This window comes from Lithobates pipiens, unplaced genomic scaffold (assembly GCF_037356315.1).
Source record: "Lithobates pipiens isolate NorthernLeopardFrog02 unplaced genomic scaffold, aLitPip1_a1.2 Scaffold_328, whole genome shotgun sequence".
NCBI classification, from domain to species: domain Eukaryota; kingdom Metazoa; phylum Chordata; class Amphibia; order Anura; family Ranidae; genus Lithobates; species Lithobates pipiens.
Genome location: NW_027507797.1, coordinates 32013 through 52881, shown reverse-complemented (window position 1 = coordinate 52881; position 20869 = coordinate 32013). Strand labels below are relative to the sequence as shown.

Genomic DNA, 20869 nt, shown 5'->3' with positions numbered 1-20869 from the left:
TCATCCAACAAGACAATGACCTTAAGCACACAGCCAAGATAACTAAGGAATGGCTAAAGGACAACCCTGTGAATGTTCTTGAGTGGCCCAGGCAGAGCTCAGACTTGAAGCCGATTGAACATCTCTGGAGAGATCTAAAAATGGCTGTGCACCGATGCTCCCCATCCAACCTGATGGAGCTTGAGAGGTCCTGCAAAGAAGAATGGGAGAAACTGCCCAGAAATAGGTATGCCAAGCTTGTAGCATCATACATCATACTCATCATACATCATACTCATCATACATCATACTTAAAAAGACTTGAGGCTGTAATTGGTGCCAAAGGAGCTTCACCAAAGTATTGAGCAAAGGCTGTGATACTTCTGTACATGGGATTTTCTTTTATTTTTAATAACTTTGCAAAGATTTCAAACAAACTTCTTTCACGTTGTCATTATGGGGCTTGTAGAATTTTGAGGAAAATAATGAATTTATTCAATTTTGGAATAAGGCAGCAACATAAAATGTGGAAAAGGTGAAGTGCTGTGAATACTTTCCGGATGCACTGTATATGTGAATGCCCCAGCATGTGCCGAGTATATAAATCTCAGTTTTGAGCAGAGGAGGGGCTTTCAGTTTTGAGCAGAGGAGGGGCTGAGCGGGGGGGGGGGGCAGGTTTGAGCAGGGGGGGGGGCCCAGGATTGAGCAGGGGGGGAGGGGCCCAGGTTTGAGCGGGGGGGAGGGCCCAGGTTTGAGCGGGGGGGGGAGGGCCCAGGTTTGAGCGGGGGGGGAGGGCCCAGGTTTGAGCGGGGGGGGAGGGCCCAGGTTTGAGCGGGGGGGGAGGGCCCAGGTTTGAGCGGGGGGGAGGGCCCAGGATTGAGTGGGGGAGGGAGGGCCCAGTTTTGAGCGGGGGAGGGCCCAGTTTTGAGCGGGGGAGGGAGGGCCCAGTTTTGAGCGGGGGAGGGAGGGCCCAGTTTTGAGCGGGGGAGGGAGGGCCCAGTTTTGAGCGGGGGAGGGAGGGGAGGGAGGGCCCAGTTTTGAGCGGGGGAGGGAGGGCCCAGTTTTGAGCGGGGGAGGGAGGGCCCAGTTTTGAGCGGGGGAGGGAGGGCCCAGTTTTGAGCGGGGGAGGGCGGGCCCAGTTTTGAGCGGGGGAGGGAGGGCCCAGTTTTGAGCGGGGGGGGGGCCCAGTTTTGAGCGGGGGGGGGAGGACCCAGTTTTGAGCAGATGGGGCCTCAAGTTCTGAGAAGAGCCCCCAGTTCTGAGCAGAGCCCCCAGTTCGGAGCGGAGGAGGGGCCCCCAGTTTTGAGCGGAGGAGGGGCCCCCAGTTTTGAGCGGAGGAGGGGCCCCCAGTTTTGAGCGGAGGAGGGGCCCCCAGTTTTGAGCGGAGGAGGGGCCCCCAGTTTTGAGCGGAGGAGGGGCCCCCAGTTTTGAGCGGAGGAGGGGCCCCCAGTTTTGAGCGGAGGAGGGGCCCTCTCTGTGACTAGTCTCATTAGTGGATAATTGTGGGATCCAGGGACTGGAACCTTAACTGGTCAATGTGAAGACACCCCAGATACAACATGGCAGAAAGAAGCCACGTTGTGTGCAGATGTCAGTCTATCAGCAGTCGCGCAGGGACGGCCAGTATCCGCATACCTCTTGGCAGGACATTCCATGCGATGGTGTCGGTAATTGCGGTGAAGATCCAGTTGAGTTCTCCTAAAGGAGTGCGCCTGTCATTCAATCGTCCCGGAATCCTGAGGAGGAGAAGACAGACACATGAGAGGGAAGGAAATACAATTACCTTGGTGGTGGCGGAGGGAATCCCGCTGGGGATGACGACAAGTCACTGCAACATGACAGGAGAGACGAGGGTCACAAATCCAATCACTGACACGGATTCCCCAGCGAGTGTTAGAAAACATCCGAGCCACCAAGATCTGTAACTGAACATTTTCACCTCCTGTTTCCGATTTACCATTTTAACGTTTATTTAATTGCAATGGAAAGACATTTTCTTCACTAATGTATCTAGTTTTGCCATTTTTATTTCATCCTTTGTTAGATCTCAGCCCTGCTGATCTCTTGCAGCCTCTTTATAGACACAATGAGGGAGGATTTACAAAAACTGGAGCACTCGGAATCTGGTGCAGCTGTACATGGCAGCCAATCAGCTTCTAACTCCAGCTTGGAAGCCGATTGGCTGTCATGCAGAGCTGCGCCACATTTTGTACTCTCCAGTTTTAGTACCTCCCCCACTTCGTGTCTACATACCTCCCAACTACGCATTCCTCAAGGTGGACCCCCCAATAGTGACAGCGCACCATTCCTGTGTAGTCTTTATTAGAAGTTGTGTGAGAGGGTGACAACTGGAAGACGGGGACAAAGTGGTTTCACTTAATAACAGGAAATGCCTGGATGAGGAACCTCAATGGCGGCCATTGATGTAATGAAAGATGCAGATTTTAAAACACTCAAAATGACTTAAATAAATAAAAAACCCTCCATACTACTCCCCATTAAAAAAAAAAAAAAAAACCCCTTTAAAAACTCCCCTCCATAGTACAGAAGTGGTGTGATCTGCTGTTGACCCATGTCAACTCCTAACACCGAGATCTGAGTGATCACATGACCACTCAGTCTGCTCCAATCACTGAGGAGTGACTGTCAGTCCCTGCTGTCTGCTCTGCCCCTCCACCACCAAGCTGGAGAGGGGGATGAGCACAGCTGGTTCCAGCTGTAATCCATGCGCTGAAAGGTGGAGCCAGCTGTCAATCAGGAAGCAGGGGGTGGACTCTGACAATATTGTCTGGATCCCTCCTGAGCCTAGCATGCCTCTGCCTCACCAGATAACAGCAGGGAAGCAGTCATGTTAAGCCGACTCTGGGCCACAGGGGTACAAGAGTGAATGGGACCCACAAGAGACTCCTGGACACACTTTCTTCACACTTCTCTTAACGGTTGTGTAGAGGAAAAACAGACTAGTTCTCCTTTTCATGTGATTTGTATGGCAGAATGTTTTAGTGATGTGCTCACTTGGAACTTACACTTTTCGGTCCGCCCCCCATTTGGCACCCTTTAGGGGGAAAGGGGGGACCTATTACCAGGAATGGTGGTGTCAGGCAAGTGTCCTAATATTAAAAGTCAGCGGCTACAGTATTTGTAGCCCTTGACTTCATTTTTCATGGGGGGGCGCTGGACCTCCTCTTTAACCACTTCAATACCTTAAGGTGTCATATGACGTCCTTGACTTTGTGAAGGGATATCTGAATGATGCGGGCATCATTCAGATATTCTTTCCAGCCGGTGATTCTGTGCACAAAAAGAATGATCATAGCGGCAGTTCCACCACTTAATCGTTCTTATAGGCGACAGGAGGGGACAACCCCCCCCCCTCCCTCCGATGCTTTTCCGGGCTCTCCCATGCCATTGGGGGCCCGGAGAAAGAGTTAGTGGCACCGGATGACAATGATAGATTTCTGGTCTCCAGAAATCTCTATGACCGTCGGAGGCCCGGGCGCGACGTTATGACATCACGACGTCATGCCCGGGTTCCCGGAAGTAAACAAAGCCACGATCGCGGCTGTCAGCATGAGATCGGTGAATATTTTTTCACAATCTCCTGCTTTCCAGCCCAGAGGAGAGATGTGGGGTCTTACTGACCCGGCATCTCTCCATAAAGAGGATATAGATTCCTATTACAAGGGATGCTTACATCCCTTGTAATAGGAATAAAAGGGATTTAAAAAAAAAAAAATGTGAAAAATAAAATAAATTAAGTGCCTGTCCCCGGTAGATCATGCTTCGAAGCGAACGCACATGTAAGTCCCACCCACATATGTAAACGTCGTTCAAACCACACGTGAGGTATCGCCGCATGCATTAGCGCACGTGCAACAATTCTACCTCCTCTGTAACTCAAAACTGGTAACCTGTAGAAATTTTCAATGTGTCACCTATGGAGATTTTTTAAGTACCGAAGTTTGGCGCCATTCCATGAGTGTGCGCAATTTTAAAGCGTGACATGTTAGGTATCTATTTACTCGGTGTAACATCTTTCACATTATATAAAAATATTGGGCTAACTTTACTGTTTTGTTATTTTTTAATTCATGAAAAGGCGTTTGAAAAATGATTGCGCAAATACCGCGCAAGATAAAAAGTTGCAATGACTGCTATTTTATTCCCTAGAGTGTCTACTAAAAAACAAACAAAAAAAACATATATAATGTTTGGGAGTAATTTTCTAGCAGAGCAGAGAAGTGCCAGAATAGGCCCGGTATGGAATTGGTTAAGTTCACCTTTTGTAAAAATAAATAAATAAAATAAAAATAATAATAATAATAATAATAATAATAGAACAGGATTTAAAAAATGTTTTATGCTACAGCCTCAATTCAAGCAGCGGATTGGTAGATCAGCAGACTGGTAGGTCGGTGGATCAGCGGATTGGTGAATCAGCGGATTGGTGAATCAGCGGATTGGTGAATCAGCGGATTGGTGAATCAGCGGATTGGTGAATCAGCGGATTGGTGAATCAGCGGATTGGTGAATCAGCGGATTGGTGAATCAGCGGATTGGTGAATCAGCGGATTGGTGAATCAGCGGATTGGTGAATCTGTGATGTAATGTGAGGCTCCTGCGGACACTCATACCTCCATAGGGCAAGACAGTTACTGAAGAGCAGGGAGAATTGATGAACTACAAGCCGTCTGCAGTGGTGGAAGATGAGAGTTGTAGTTTCTTCACAGAACTGTGAATGAATGATGCAGCTGTGTGGGCAGAGCCGCGCACACTTATGCTGAATTTAAATTGTGACCATGGACGGGGCGAGAAGATCCACCAGCAGCTGTCACAGGGGGAAGGGGAGGGGAGGTCGGATGCTCCAAAGTAAGAGAGGAGGTTATCCTGTAAGGCGGCCCATCCATTCAGAACACAGCAATCAGTAAATGGAGAGGACAGCCGAATGCACAAATTTAGGATTTTTTTTTTTTTTTTTTATAGAATATTAGTTTGAATTTCTATAGAGAAGTCAGATTGATAAAGATGGAAATTGTTTAATTCTTATGGTGACCGCGGCTTTCATGTGGCAAAAATCGCGCAATCTGAAATCGAAAGTCGAAAAAGAAACCATCGGCATGGCGAGCGAATTAATTCCTCAGGTTTTTCACTCAGAATTTCTCATTCCGATTTTTCCGAATTTGGGAGGAGATTGTACGGGTGTATGGCTGGCTGTAGAGGTGTATGAAGATAAAAGATCTGCTGGCTGTGTGCAGAACGGCCGGTTTTCTCCTCCCAGCTGCTGCAATCAAGGAACAATAGCACTGCGCTCTCCCCCGCGTGCCTTATGTAATGGGCTGCGGCGGTGTGACTGCAGCTCTCCTGACTTCAATGCTGCAGATCACATCAATAATTTCAGAGAAACAAACAGGAAAACATCTGGTGAAGCCGTAAGAACCCGACACCTCCGTCATACGCCTTTCATTGCCACCGAGGGGAACGCTGGGATTGGTGTCTTCCAACCCGGCGTGGTTATGTCCCTCTACCTGTTCAAAATCTACAACCAACTGGAGACCAATCAACTACCCCCCCCCCCCCCCATCACTGTCTGATTAGCTGTGGGGGGGCACAGTGGGGAATCCCTACGATTGGCTGTGGGGGGGCACAGTGGGGAATCCCTACGATTGGCTGTGGGGGGGCACAGTGGGGAATCCCTACGATTGGCTGTGGGGGGGCACAGTGGGGAATCCCTACGATTGGCTGTGGGGGGGCACAGTGGGGAATCCCTACGATTGGCTGTGGGGGGGCACAGTGGGGAATCCCTACGATTGGCTGTGGGGGGGGCACAGTGGGGAATCCCTACGATTGGCTGTGGGGGGGGGCACAGTGGGGAATCCCTACGATTGGCTGTGGGGGGGGGCACAGTGGGGAATCCCTACGATTGGCTGTGGGGGGGCACAGTGGGGAATCCCTACGATTGGCTGTGGGGGGGCACAGTGGGGAATCCCTACGATTGGCTGTGGGGGGGCACAGTGGGGAATCCCTACGATTGGCTGTGGGGGGGCACAGTGGGGAATCCCTACGATTGGCTGTGGGGGGGCACAGTGGGGAATCCCTACGATTGGCTGTGGGGGGGCACAGTGGGGAATCCCTACGATTGGCTGTGGGGGGGCACAGTGGGGAATCCCTACGATTGGCTGTGGGGGGGCACAGTGGGGAATCCCTACGATTGGCTGTGGGGGGGCACAGTGGGGAATCCCTACGATTGGCTGTGGGGGGGCACAGTGGGGAATCCCTACGATTGGCTGTGGGGGGGCACAGTGGGGAATCCCTACGATTGGCTGTGGGGGGCACAGTGGGGAATCCCTACGATTGGCTGTGGGGGGGCACAGTGGGGAATCCCTACGATTGGCTGTGGGGGGGCACAGTGGGGAATCCCTACGATTGGCTGTGGGGGGGGGCACAGTGGGGAATCCCTACGATTGGCTGTGGGGGGGCACAGTGGGGAATCCCTACGATTGGCTGTGGGGGGGCACAGTGGGGAATCCCTACGATTGGCTGTGGGAGGACACAGTGGGGGATCCCTGCGATTAGCCGTGAATTAATGAATGATTTGTATAGCGCTGCAAATGCGAACAGAATCGCCTCAAGGCGCTTGGTCTGTCCTGTGTTATCCTGCTTCTTGAGTTTTTTTTCTGAAGGCCCGATGGTTTTCTTTGTTCAAAACAGTGGAAGAAAAAATTGTGTAAAGTGTAGCACTAAAAAGAAAATATTGTGCATAGATCTATATATAGATATCACACATGCGTGCAATATCTGCTCTCCCTGGGACCCTGCAGTCACTATATCTGCCCCCCCCGGGACCCTGCAGTCACTATATCTGCTCTCCCCAGCACCCTGCATTCACTATATCTGGTCCCCCACAGTACAGAGGACATGAAAATGCAGTTATTTTAGTAAATATAAACTGCTAAATACATTTCTCATCAGCAGTATATAGCAGTCTTGTTACTTCTATCAGTGTCTGGTTAAAGCTGGTAGGAGGAGTTTTCATTCTTTTCTGACTGTCCTATGAGGCTGCATGACCCCTGACCCTCTGTCTGGACAGTGCTGATTAGCCCTGTGCTGATCACATGCACCCTCCCAAGAAAATAAAATAAAAAAAAAACTCTTTAGCAATACACACCAAACTTAGCATGTGCAGAGCGCCCCCAAGGCTTTGTACTATCAGGAGATGGCTCGGAGACAGTGGAAGAAGGGGAGGATCAGAGAAGACAGGATCAAACAGCCTTTTTACACAATGCAGAGAATTAACCCCTTAGGTGCCACAGTGAGTAGAACAAGCATGCTTTACTGTATATACAGACTGAATTTACTGTTGTGGCTTTAGTAACACTTTAAGGCGAGCTGTACGGGGGGGGGGGTGCTGAGTCCATTGCACTGGTTTGTAGATGAAAGAGCTGAATTTAGAGGGCATGAGGCTTCCATACAACTGGTAACTCAGAAACATAATCGCCAAATCTTCATTGATTATATATTTTCTTTTTCTGTCACTTTTGGCCGCGGAGCTCCTAATGGAGATGAAGCAGAAAGCGAGGCCGGCGGATCTCCCGCAGCCATTGAAAGAAGAGAATAATGTATCTGCAGTAATGACTACATGAGCGGGCGGAATTCGCTCTGATCCCGTCCTCCAGCCACCGCTTGTCCTCGCCGCGTCTGTCCTAATCGCTCATGCTTTACCCATAAATACAGCAATTTACTGTCATTAGCCTTTTGACTGCCATCCTTCTAAACTATTCCCTGGATGAACGCACGGGAGGAGGCTGCCATCTGGGGCTGTGCGGCTTCGTCTGCCGCAGCCTCTCCTCTTCACTGACCTACTCTCGCTAACCCACTTTGGCAGTGCCGCAGCATAAATGACCCCGGCGCACAGCGGCGCTCAGCCACTTCACCTGCTTACACAATAAATTACAAGTTAGTGCTGCAAATTATCAATCTGCTCAGGCGAGGCGGCCGATCAGGAAAGAGAAAATTAACACTCGACTCCGACGCAGAGAGGGGTCTCTGTTCCCCTTCCAATAGGAGCTCGCCTCTGCCCGACGGCACACCAACATCGAGTGTTCAGGCAAGGTCTGCTACCATCGTATTCATTGACCGCCAGTCATAAATCATCATAAGGACTATTACCAATATTATAAATGAACCCGAATCAATCCAAATACCACAAAATCTCAACATGACCAACAAAAGGAGGACAAAAAGGACAGAAGGGGCCGTTCCCAAATCAAGGGACCGCTCCAAGCAAAACGCGCCGCACGCCCCGAGATCATCTCTGATTTCACAAAGTCGGTAACAACTGATTGGAACGGAAGCAGGGAATTCATTTTCAGATTCAACGCATCCAAACGTTCGATGTGATAATCATCTCTTTTTGCTGATATTGGTAGGACCAAAATGTCTGTAAACCCTTCATATTCCCAGTGAAGTGACTGGCCTCAGATGAGATTACACAAATCCTCCTACAAAGTTGTACGTTATCCGCAGTCTGCTCTAAATCCATTCAAAGTGCAGAATTTATAAGGTTTGTCTGAGCTTTCAGAAAAAAACGGGGCGGAAAACTGAAGTTACACTGTACAAAGTCCATAGAGAAGAGCTCTGAAAGCCGATTCCGGATTTCTCTATGTAGATCTTATCAATAGAAGGGTCACCAGGAGGTGGAAGAAGGTCTTGATTCCTCGATATAGATTTATCACTAGAGGGGTCACCAGTAGGTGGAAGGAGGTCCTTATTCCTCTATATAGATTTATATATCACTAGGGAGGTCACCAGCAGGTGGAAGGAGGACCTGATTCTCCATATAAATCTTTATATCACTAGGGAGGTTACCAGTAGGTGGAAGGAGGACCCGATTCCTCTATATAGATTTATATATCACTAGAGGGGTCACCATGAGGAGGTAGGAGGTCCCGATTCCTCCATATAGATCTTTATATCACTAGAGGGGTCACCAGCAGGAGGAAGGAGGTCCCGATTCCTCTATATCAGGGGTCTCAAACTGGTGGCCCTCCAGCTGTTGCAAAACTACAATTCCCATAATGCCTCTGCCTGCAGAAGTCATGCTTGTAACTGTCAGCCTTGCAATGCCTTATGAGACTTGTAGTTTTACAACAGCTTGAGGGCCACCACTTTGAGACCCCTGCTCTATATAGATCTTTATATCACTAGAGGTGTCACCAGCAGGAGGAAGGAGGTCCGGATTCCTCCATATAGATCTTTATATCACTAGAGGTGCCACCAGCTAGAGGAAGGCGGTCCCGATTCCTCTATATGGATCTTTATATCACTAGAGGGGTCACCAGCGGGAGGAAGGAGGTCCTGATTCCTCTATATAGATCTTTAGATCACTAGAGGTGTCACCAGCGGGAGGAAGGAGGTCCTGATTCCTCTATATAGATCTTTAGATCACTAGAGGTGTCACCAGCAGGAGGTCCCAATTCCGCTATATAGATCTTCATATCACTAGAGGTGTCACCAGCAGGAGGAAGGAGGTCCGGATTCCTCCATATAGATCTTTATATCACTAGAGGTGTCACCAGCAGGAGGTCCCAATTCCTCTATATAGATCTTCATATCACTAGAGGTGTCACCAGCGGGAGGAAGGAGGTCCCGATTCCTCTATATGGATCTTTATATCACTAGAGGGGTCACCAGCGGGAGGAAGGAGGTCCCAATTCCTCTATATGGATCTTTATATCACTAGAGGGGTCACCAGCAGGAGGAAGGAGGTCCGGATTCCTCCATATAGATCTTTATATCACTAGAGGTGTCACCAGCAGGAGGTCCCAATTCCTCTATATAGATCTTCATATCACTAGAGGTGTCACCAGCGGGAGGAAGGAGGTCCCGATTCCTCTATATGGATCTTTATATCACTAGAGGGGTCACCAGCGGGAGGAAGGAGGTCCCAATTCCTCTATATGGATCTTTATATCACTAGAGGGGTCACCAGCAGGAGGAAGGAGGTCCCGATTCCTCTATATAGATCTTTATATCACTAGAGGAGTCCCAGCGGGGTGGGGAGGGGGGGGGGGGGGTGATGGATATCAGTCGGTATACTTTTTTTTTGCAAGTCAGGAGGCTCTGAGAAGGATGCCGAATACTCGGACAGGTAAATTCTTATTTCCATGTGGTATCCAGCTCTGTGGTTCCCACGTTCAGCGTTGGATGGCTGACACAAACAGGTGGTAGACGTCACATTTCCCGCAGGACGCAGCAGCGCTCACTCTTTTTTTCGACATGGAGAGGTTAAAGGCTTCTTCGGATAATTTCCTTCTGTCTAATTAGGAAACAAACTGCCATGCTGGCATTAAAGACGGCTACGTTGGCCTCCCCAGGTGCAGCGTTACATGGCTGAGGAAGGAGAGGGACCGGATAATTGATATTTCTGGCACGTGTTGAGCAGAGGGACGAATGTATAAGATTGGAAGGGGGGGGGATATCCAGAACACAATGTGATTTACCCGGCAGAGAGAGGGAGGAAGGAAAGAGTGTGCTCTACTCCCGTTATTTCCCAAAGCTGCCACTGCAAAGATTTATTAACCCACAATACCGGTGATGGGAACACGCTGAACTACCACAGTCCCACACGGGACCACTCCCGCCTGGAGAATGTAATAACACCGCCGGTGACATAATGATCAAGGGTTAAAGCTCAATTCCAGCCTTCCCTTCAGTCTTATATCCGCCCCCATCCCCCCCTCAGTCTTGCACAGTTGTATCGGCTCCTCTCCTGGGCTGAAATGGCTTCCTCCGGTTTCACTGCACACTGTTCGTCTCTCTCAATGTGCATTAGAAGCTGCAGCAAATCATTTCCCGGCTGGAGGACACCCAGCATCATCCGGCACTTTCCTTCTCAGTTTCTATCCCACCCTCTTATAGCTATAACAGCGTCCACTCTTCTGGGAAGACTTCCAACAAGATGTTGGAGGGTGTCTATTTGTGCCATTGGTGAGGTTGGCTAATGATGCTGGATGAGAAGACCTGGCTCAAATGTTGGGCCTCACATTGGGCACCAAAAAAAAAGACCTGGCTTGCAGTCAGCGTTCCAATTAATTCCAAAGGTGGTCAGTAGGGAGGAGGTCAGGGTTCTGGAGTTCCTCCAAACCAAACTATTCACACCACGTCTCTGGATATCTTATTTCAAAAACCATGGTCCTTATTATGGAATACCCCTATGGCGATTTATATGGTGTTGCCTCCCCTCTTCCCACGTTCCCCCATGTCCATTAACATAGAGTTACCCTCCTTTGTGGCTACAACATCCCCACTCTCTGGTGTTCCAATTCCTCCTAAAGGTGATCAGTAGAGATGAGGTCAGGGGCTCTGTACAGGACACTGGAGTTCCTCCACACCAAGCTGGTCATACCATGTCTTTATGGAGTTGGCTCGACTCTTCTGTAATTGCTTACTACAATTTGTGCTCATTAGTGAGGTCATGTTAGATAGAAAGACCTGGTTTATGTGCCACACATTGAGCACCAAGAAGATGACCTGGACTCACCAGGATGAGGCCAGGTCTCTGTGCAGGACATTTGAATTCTTTCACACCACATCTTTATGGAGCTGGCTTTGTACACAGAGGGGGACAGAAAAAGGGTCTTCACCAAAGTGATACCACAAGGTTGGAAGAGCACAATTGTCTGCAAAGTCTTTGTATGATGGAGGATGCTGCTCAGGTGCTGCCCATGTGAATGCATTTGGTCATGCGATCCCTTAGTTGCTGCCCATGTGATATCTCAGGTGCTGCTCATATGATCAGCATTTGGTCACGTATTCCCTCAGGTGCTGCCCATGTGATTGCCATTTGGTCATGTGATCCTCGGGGTCTTCCCATGTGTTTGGCATTTGGTCATGTAATCCCTCAGGTGCTGCCGATGTGATCAGCATTTAGTCATGTGATCCCCATTTGGTCATGTGTTCCCTCAGGTGTTGCCCATGTGATTGCCATTTGGTCATGTGTTCCCTCAGGTGCTGCCCATGCACTTGCCATTTGGTCATGTATTCCCTCAGGTGCTGCATATGTGATCGGCATTGGGTCATGCGATCCCTCAGATGCTTCCCATGTGATATCTCAGGTGCTGCTCATGTGATCAGCATTTGGTCATGTGTTCCCTCAGGTGCTGCCCATGTGATTGCCATTTGGTCATGTATTCCCTCTGGTGCTGCCCATGTGATCGGCATTGGGTCATGTGATCCTCGGGGTCCTCCCATGTGTTCGGCATTTGGTCACGTAATCCCTCAGGTGCTGCCCATGTGATCAGCATTTAGTCATGTGATCCCCATTTGGTCATGTGTTCCCTCAGGTGCTGCCCATGTGATTGCCATTTGGTCATGTGTTCCCTCAGGTGCTGCCCATGCAATTGCCATTTGGTCATGTATTCCCTCAGGTGCTACCCATGTGATCGGCATTGGGTCATGTGATTCCTCAGGTGCTGGTTATGTGAGCGGCCTTTGGTCACGTGATCCCCAGGTACCGCTCATGTGATTGGCATTTCGTCATGTGATTCCTCAGGTGCTGCCCATAAGATTGGCATTTCGTCAAGTTATCCCTCAGGTGATCAGCATTTGGTCATGTGATCCATCAGGTGCTGGTCATGTGATCCCTGATGCAGATCCTGCAGCAAGAACCAGGTCAACTGTAGTATGTCTAATGTGGTATGGACATTGAATTGTAAGCTCCTGGGGCGAAGGGACTAATGTCCATAGTACAAAGTTTTCTGCTGAATCATGTCAGTGAAATGTGAATGAGATGATAGCGGTGTTCCCATTTAGCCGAGAGTAAATGATTGTCCCAACAGAAGAGGGGTCAATGTCTCAGTGGATTGTCGCCCGGCATGGAATAGGATCAATTACCAGCCGCCCCTCCACTCACCAACGTCTCTAATTAATCTGAAACCGCTGCGTCTCCAGAGAGCGACTCCTCTAAATCCAATTATATCTTTTCTCGGTTGTTTCTGGGCAGCAGTCAGAGAGAGGTCGTCTGATGAACACAAGGTGAGCTCGTTCTGTGCAAGTGATCGACGCTCAACGTTCGTCCTTATATATAAACGAGGGATGAGATTGGTCAAGAGTTCTGTGAAACTCATTGAAGTCAATGGAGAGGGGGGGGGGGGGGTTGGGGGGAGGCGGCTAAATCCTGTAATCAAATTTCAGCCAATTTTGGGCACAAATGGCAAACCACCGGCAGAAGAGTCATGGGAAGCTGGGCACTGCCACGGTGGACATATACCAGTGCGGGGGGGGGGGGGGGGGGGGGCTATAACGCTGTACTATTACATAAGAAAACAATTTGTACAATCTTTGCTGTAATTTATATTTAGCTGTAAAATTTGTTTTATTTTACAATTATCTTGCCATTTATACAGTAGCAGCCAATCCGATTTTCATCTCAGTCCAAGAAATTTATATATATATTTATTAATATATATATTTATTAATTATATATTTATTAATATATTAATATAACTATGAAAGGAAAAGTTGGGCCGGTGCTGGTCCAGGACATGTCAGTGGCAGCGATATGGCCCTGACACATCCAAGGCCCCCTGACACGTCCATGGTCCTGGAACCAGTATAACTTCCAACCTCAGTCAGGCTTAAGTAGCTGGAAGTTTGCAGCGCCCCCTCATGGACAAAGGTTTTCTCTGGTGTATTCGCACAGCCCACGCGCAGAGCCCGCCAGGAAGTCGACACTGCGCTAATAACAGGCAGCGAGACATTGTCCCGATGCTCGGCTGCAGAGATCGGGTAATGTCTCACTGCCTGTGATTAGCGCAGCGCAGTGCCGACTTCCTGGCGGCTCTGCACGTGGGCTGTGCGAACACGCTGGAGCTCATCCTTACTCTGGAGTAAAGGACTAATTGTATACATGATGATTGTCTGTTCATCAGTGGCCAATGGGCGATGAAGGGAAAATGTAAATCAGGACAACAAGTAAAGTCATACAGGAAATGGATTGGTACATGAAAAATTCAGCAGGCTGAGTGAGATCACTGCAGATGATGAGGTGGGGATACATGGGGAGTGACATGCACAGGTCACATTCCAGAAAATTCAGAACTTACTTTTCAATGAGATCCAAAGTGACTCCAGGCACCAACTTCACACTCTTCTGCATGCAAAACCTATGAGAGGAAAGGAGACTTTAGTTTCATCAACACAACAGCAGCCTATAGCAGTCACCTCTCACGTGACAGCAGTCACCTGTCACAAGGCAGCAGCCTACAGCAGTCACCTGTAACACGGCAGCAGCCTACAGCAGTCTCCTGTAACACGGCAGCAGCCTACAGCAGTCACCTGTAACACGGCAGCAGCCTACAGCAGTCTCCTGTAACACGGCAGCAGCCTACAGCAGTCTCCTGTAACACGGCAGCAGCCTACAGCAGTCTCCTGTAACACGGCAGCAGCCTACAGCAGTCTCCTGTAACACGGCAGCAGCCTACAGCAGTCTCCTGTAACACGGCAGCAGCCTACAGCAGTCTCCTGTAACACGGCAGCAGCCTACAGCAGTCACCTGTCACACGGCAGCAGCCTACAGCAGTCTCCTGTAACACGGCAGCAGCCTACAGCAGTCTCCTGTAACACGGCAGCAGCCTACAGCAGTCTCCTGTCACACGGCAGCAGCCTACAGCAGTCTCCTGTCACACGGCAGCAGCCTACAGCAGTCTCCTGTCACACGGCAGCAGCCTACAGCAGTCTCCTGTCACACGGCAGCAGCCTACAGCAGTCTCCTGTCACACGGCAGCAGCCTACAGCAGTCTCCTGTAACATAGCAGTAGCGTACAGCAGTCTCCTGTAACATAGCAGTAGTGTACAGCAGTCTCCTGTAACATAGCAGTAGCCTACAGCAGTCTCCTGTAACATAGCAGTAGCCTACAGTAGTCTCCTGTCAATGTCAGCAATTTATAGCATTTTCCTGAGATGATGCAACCTTTTGTAACACAGAAGTTTCAGGATTTTTGAACACATCACCCATCATCTGCAATGCAGCAGTCTCTTGTAACACGGCAGCAGCCTCTCACCTGACAATCTCTAGCACCGTGCCATAGTCTCATGTAACGTGACCGCTCTAGTCACAAAGTTTTGGTTAAAAAAGGTGCCGGATAAGGCTTCAGGTATAAATTCTGCAGGTCTGGCTGGGCTCAGGTGCGTTGTGGTGATTGGGCGACACCGATTGGCTGCACAGAGCGCATGGACACAAGCTTTATTGTACCTCGCTGTTTCTAGTTTTTGATTTTACCTTGGGTGGGGGTGAGTGCATTGGGCTCTTGAGTAAGTAATGAACGATGCAGGAGAAGTTGTATGGAAATGAAGGATGGAGGCGGTAGTGAGCCTCATTACCAGGCACTCCTCTCCGGTACAATGTGATGAATGAATTCCTGGCAGTGTTTTCGGCGTTGCGGCTGAGCGATGCTGGGTGACACAGACACGTTATGGAGTGTGATGGACATGAGCCTCCATATAAATCAGCCCTCAGCTCAGCGAGAGGTTTGTCTGCGCTGATAGATCTGGTTACGGCTCTATTACTGGAAGCAGATGGCTGTGTGTACTTACCTAGATACCTACCCATCCATGACTATCCTGTGTGTGCATTGCATCATTGCAACTTAAAGGATGTTAAAAAAAACATTAAAAAAAACATAAAAAGGCTTCATCCACAGCATTCAGAAAACGAGGCAGCGAGCACCTTCCTACCTACCTTTATACTGGGTCACCTACCATTCTTGGTTGAACATGTAAGCTGTGGGCACTTGAAGCACTGCATATCAAACAATGAATTGTGCTGCATCTCAGGGCTGAGGATCTCCTGAAGCCTTGTTGCACCCAATTCCTGCCAGTATGGACTTCAGTGATTGGCCATATTACCAGGGTGAGCTTCCTGACAACAGAGGACCACGGCTGCCCAATTAATGTCAGCAATGGCTATATGGCAGCAATGGCTATGTAATGGCTGCCTATAATGTGGAAAGTCCATGTGACAGGCTGACAACGCAGGGAGATGGGGACAAAGCATTGTCACCCTATAACAGGAAGTACCTGGACAGGGAATTTTTATGGCATGATCACCAGGGATAGTTTGATGTAAAGGACAAATAGATCCAGAGTTCTTTAGGCCATACTTCTGTGAGTGATGAGGTCATGAACTTCTGCTCTCCTGTGGCCCAAATTCAGCCAATGGTGGGCTAAAGCCCGCTAGTGGCTGACGTCGCTCAGCTGGTCTAGGTGCAGGAGGGATCCCAACTTTTATGTCGGGATCCTCCCAGATAAGCGAGTGGCAGCTGGCTCAGTCTCTTATCAAGCTGCGGGTAGACTAAGCCAGCCACTCCCCCCCTCTCTACAGCCAGGCCTCAAGTGAGCGCTGGAGGGGCAGAACAGAGAGCGGTGACTGACAGTCTTTGATTGCATAGTTCTCGGTGTTAGATGTGGCGGAGGACAGATGCAACAACAAAGCGACGCAGCAGCCATCTACGTATGAGTGTTTGTTATTTGGAAATCCCATAATTCTCTTTTAACTACTTCAGGACCACCCGTTTACAATTTACAGCAGACGGGCAGCCGCCTGCTTCTTGGTTAAGGGCACACACATGTACACAGCGGAAGTCAATCAGCAGGTCCCAGCCAAAGATGGACAGCCAGGACCTGTTGATCGCCTGTGTCTGATCAGAGAGAATGATCTCTCTGTTTCTCATCCCTGCAAAGGGATGAGAAACAGATCTATTAGTAAAAATCAGTACACATTACACATAGCTAAGCACACATTTAACCCTTTAAATTACCCCTAAATGTTAACACCTTCACATCTATGTCATTAGTACAGTGACAGTGTATAGTATTATCACTGTATTAGTGTTACTGGTGATATCACCGATGACTACTGCCATAACTAGAAGAAAAATAAATAAAAATTCCAGTATATATCCCATATAGTTTGTAGACTTCATAACTTTCACACAACCTAATCAAAATACACTTATTGTGTTTTTTTTTATACCAAAGACATATAGCAGAAAACATCTGAGAACATTTATGAAATTATTTTTTTTTTTTTGTGTGTGTGTTTTATAACAGAAAGCAAAACATATAATTTTTAAAAAAAAAATTTGATTATATGGCAAAAAAGAAAAACCCCAGTGGTGACAAATACCACTAAAAGATAGCTCTAATTGTGTGGGGGAAAAAAATGCAAAAATCGTTATTTGGCACAATTACCAGTTAAAGTAGCGCAGTGCTAAATAGCAAAAAAATAAATGGCCCGATAATGAAGGGGTTAAATCTTCTGGAGATGAAGTGGTTAAAAAATTCAGATGTAAAATATCAACTCTGGGGAAAAAAATAATGGTTTAAAATGTGTTTTACAATGAGGTGTATGCCTGCCCCTGGAGATCATGACATCATCCGCCAATCTCTCCAACTCAGCAAATCAGAGAAGCTTTGCATTCATTCATAAAAATATAAAGCTCCCTATGAATGGCTGAGCAGCGCTCCAGGAAGCCAAGAAGGCTCCCTCCCGCTGCCAGAACGTGGTGCTGTATACAGGATGTCTCCAACCATGTTGCCAGAACACAGTGCTGTATACAGGATGTTGGTGAGGATATATATGCAGGAAGTCTCCAACCATGCTGCCAGAACATGCTGCTGTATACAGCATATTGGGGGGGATATATACAGGAAGTCCCCATCCTGCTGCCGGAACACAGCGCTGTATACAGGATGTGGGTGAGGATATATATATACAGGAAGTCTCCATCCTGCTGCCGGAACACAGCACTGTATACAGGATGTGGGTGAGGATATATACAGGAAGTCCCCATCCTGCTGCCGGAACACAGCGCTGTACATTGGATGTGGGTGAGGATATATACAGGAAGTCCCCATCCTGCTGCCGGAACACAGCACTGTATACAGGATGTGGGTGAGGATATATACAGGAAGTCCCCATCCTGCTGCCGGAACACAGCGCTGTACACTGGATGTGGGTGAGGATATATACAGGAAGTCCGCATCCTGCTGCCGGAACACAGCGCTGTACACTGGATGTGGGTGAGGATATATACAGGAAGTCCCCATCCTGCTGCCGGAACACAGCGCTGTATACAGGATGTGGGTGAGGATATATACAGGAAGTCCCCATCCTGCTGCCGGAACACAGCGCTGTATACAGGATGTGGGTGAGGATATATACAGGAAGTCCCCATCCTGCTGCCGGAACACAGCGCTGTATACAGGATGTGGGTGAGGATATATACAGGAAGTCCCCATCCTGCTGCCGGAACACAGCGCTGTACATTGGATGTGGGTGAGGATATATACAGGAAGTCCCCATCCTGCTGCCGGAACACAGCGCTGTACATTGGATGTGGGTGAGGATATATACAGGAAGTCCCCATCCTGCTGCCGGAACACAGCGCTGTACACTGGATGTGGGTGAGGATATATACAGGAAGTCCCCATCCTGCTGCCGGAACACAGCGCTGTACACTGGATGTGGGTGAGGATATATACAGGAAGTCCCCATCCTGCTGCCGGAACACAGCGCTGTATACAGGATGTGGGTGAGGATATATACAGGAAGTCTCCATCCTGCTGCCGGAACACAGCACTGTATACAGGATGTGGGTGAGGATATATACAGGAAGTCCCCATCCTGCTGCCGGAAAACAGCGCTGTACACTGGATGTGGGTGAGGATATATACAAGAAGTCTCCTTCCCACTGCCAAAGCACAAAACACCCCCCCCCCCCCCCCCAAAAAAAAGCGCATTTGAAAAATTGCTGTGCAAATACCGTGCGAGATAAAACGTTGCAGCAACTGCTATTGTATTCTCTAAGGTCTTTGCTTAAAAAAAAAAAAAAAAAGGATCATGTTTGGGGGTTCTATTTAATGTTCTAGCAAAAAAATTATGATCTTTACATGTAGCAGAGAAATGTCAGAATCGGCCTGGGTGGCAAGTGGTTAAAAACTTCTTTGGATGATCAGTTAGGTCAGAGGTGGTTTGGTTCACACTGAAGCCAATAAGAGCCGTCACGAATCTGGAGGATAAAATGTACTTTTATAGAAATAGTTTTCCCATTTGCAGAGATGACATTTTATCTTTTGTTCTATGGAGCAACAACAAAGCCGCACAATCATTTTACTGCAGGAAAACGCCCTTTACCCAGACATCCCATTCATCGCTCGGTCTCTGGGTCACATCGAAACGCTGCGGCTCAGAACCGTTTATATAACAGGATGATTGTGTGTCGGTGTACACAGTACAGCAATCAAACTCGCCACATTTTTCTATCATTCCTTTAGTATACTGCAGTTACCAAGTCATCACATGTAGCGGCTACATTAGCTTTCTGTTTACACCTGGTGATCCTCCGACTGCGCTGCCCTGCAGCGTACTGATCCTTCCACCAATTTGTACCACTGATAAGATGGCACTGATGAGGTGGCACTGATAACTGATGATCAGTGTAAACAACGTAATGTCAAGCCTTGCCGGTTATCAGCGCTCCTCTCACACAAAGCGCATGAGGAATGGAATGCTGATAACCGGCAAGTCTGTTTACAAGTGATCAGCTGTGATTGGCCCTTTACCCGGATCTGTGAGTGGCATAAGACCAGCCTGTAAAGTGAAGCTGAAGATCTGCGATGAGAGGGAACATGTAGAAATGTTCGTTTTCTGACCCCCATTCCCCTGGAAATAGTACTTCCTGCTATATGAATATGCTGCATCTCAGCAGCGCGAGAGCGTCCGAGGCCGCCCTCACAAAGACTCTTGGAGGAAGGCGGTTTGGTAAATCAGTCATTGGGAAAAGATCAGCTGCAGGAGATCACAAGCAACACCGGCCCGAGTTTCCTACACTCATCACTGGGAATAGCTTGCAGGTCAGTTCCCCCTCAATGTCCATACTGCTGATCTTCACTGGCTGAGAAGTCTTCTGTATCCGACAAACCTCCAGATGTGTAGGGGCCCCGGTCTCCCTTCTGCACTCTGGGTTATTCCTCCCACCGGCACCAACGATGGGGCACTATGCCTCCCACCGGCACCAACGATGGGGCACTATGCCTCCCACCGGCACCAACGATGGGGCACTATGCCTCCCACCGGCACCAACGATGGGGCACTATGCCTCCCACCGGCACCAACGATGGGGCACTATGCCTCCCACCGGCACCAACGATGGGGCACTATGCCTCCCACCGGCACCAACGATGGGGCACTATGCCTCCCACCGGCACCAACGATGGGGCACTATGCCTCCCACCGGCACCAACGATGGGGCACTATGCCTCCCACCGGCACCAACGATGGGGCACTATGCCTCCCACCGGCACCAACGATGGGGCACTATGCCTCCCACCGGCACCAACGATGGGGCACTATGCCTCCCACCGGCACCAACGATGGGGCACTATGCCTCCCACCGGCACCAACGATGGGGCACTATGCCTCCCACCGGCACCAACGATGGGGCACTATGCCTCCCACCGGCACCAACGATGGGGCACTATGCCTCCCACCGACACCAACGATGGGGCACTATGCCTCCCACCGACACCAACGATAGGGCATTATGCCTCCCACCGACACCAACGATGGGGCATTATGCCTCCCACCGACACCAACGATGGGGCACCATGCCTCCCACCGACACCAATGATGGGGCACCATGCCTCCCACCGACACCAATGATGGGGCACCATGCCTCCCACCGACACCAATGATGGGGCACCATGCCTCCCACCGACACCAATGATGGGGCACCATGCCTCCCACCGACACCAATGATGGGGCACCATGCCTCCCACCGACACCAATGATGGGGCACCATGCCTCCCACCGGCACCAATGATGGGGCACCAT

The 20869-nt window shown here is 49.3% G+C and overlaps 1 protein-coding gene across 1 annotated transcript in view; it reads right to left on the bottom strand.

The window, feature by feature from the left end:
* LOC143955152 (regulatory-associated protein of mTOR) overlaps nucleotides 1-20869 on the bottom strand; it is a gene marked incomplete at both ends in the record, with an annotated part of 74428 nt that overhangs the window by 29992 nt on the left and 23567 nt on the right. Inside the window, 2 exon segments of the mRNA XM_077465246.1 lie at nucleotides 1615-1715; nucleotides 14082-14141. Of these exon segments, the coding sequence (XP_077321372.1) occupies nucleotides 1615-1715; nucleotides 14082-14141 (161 nt within the window).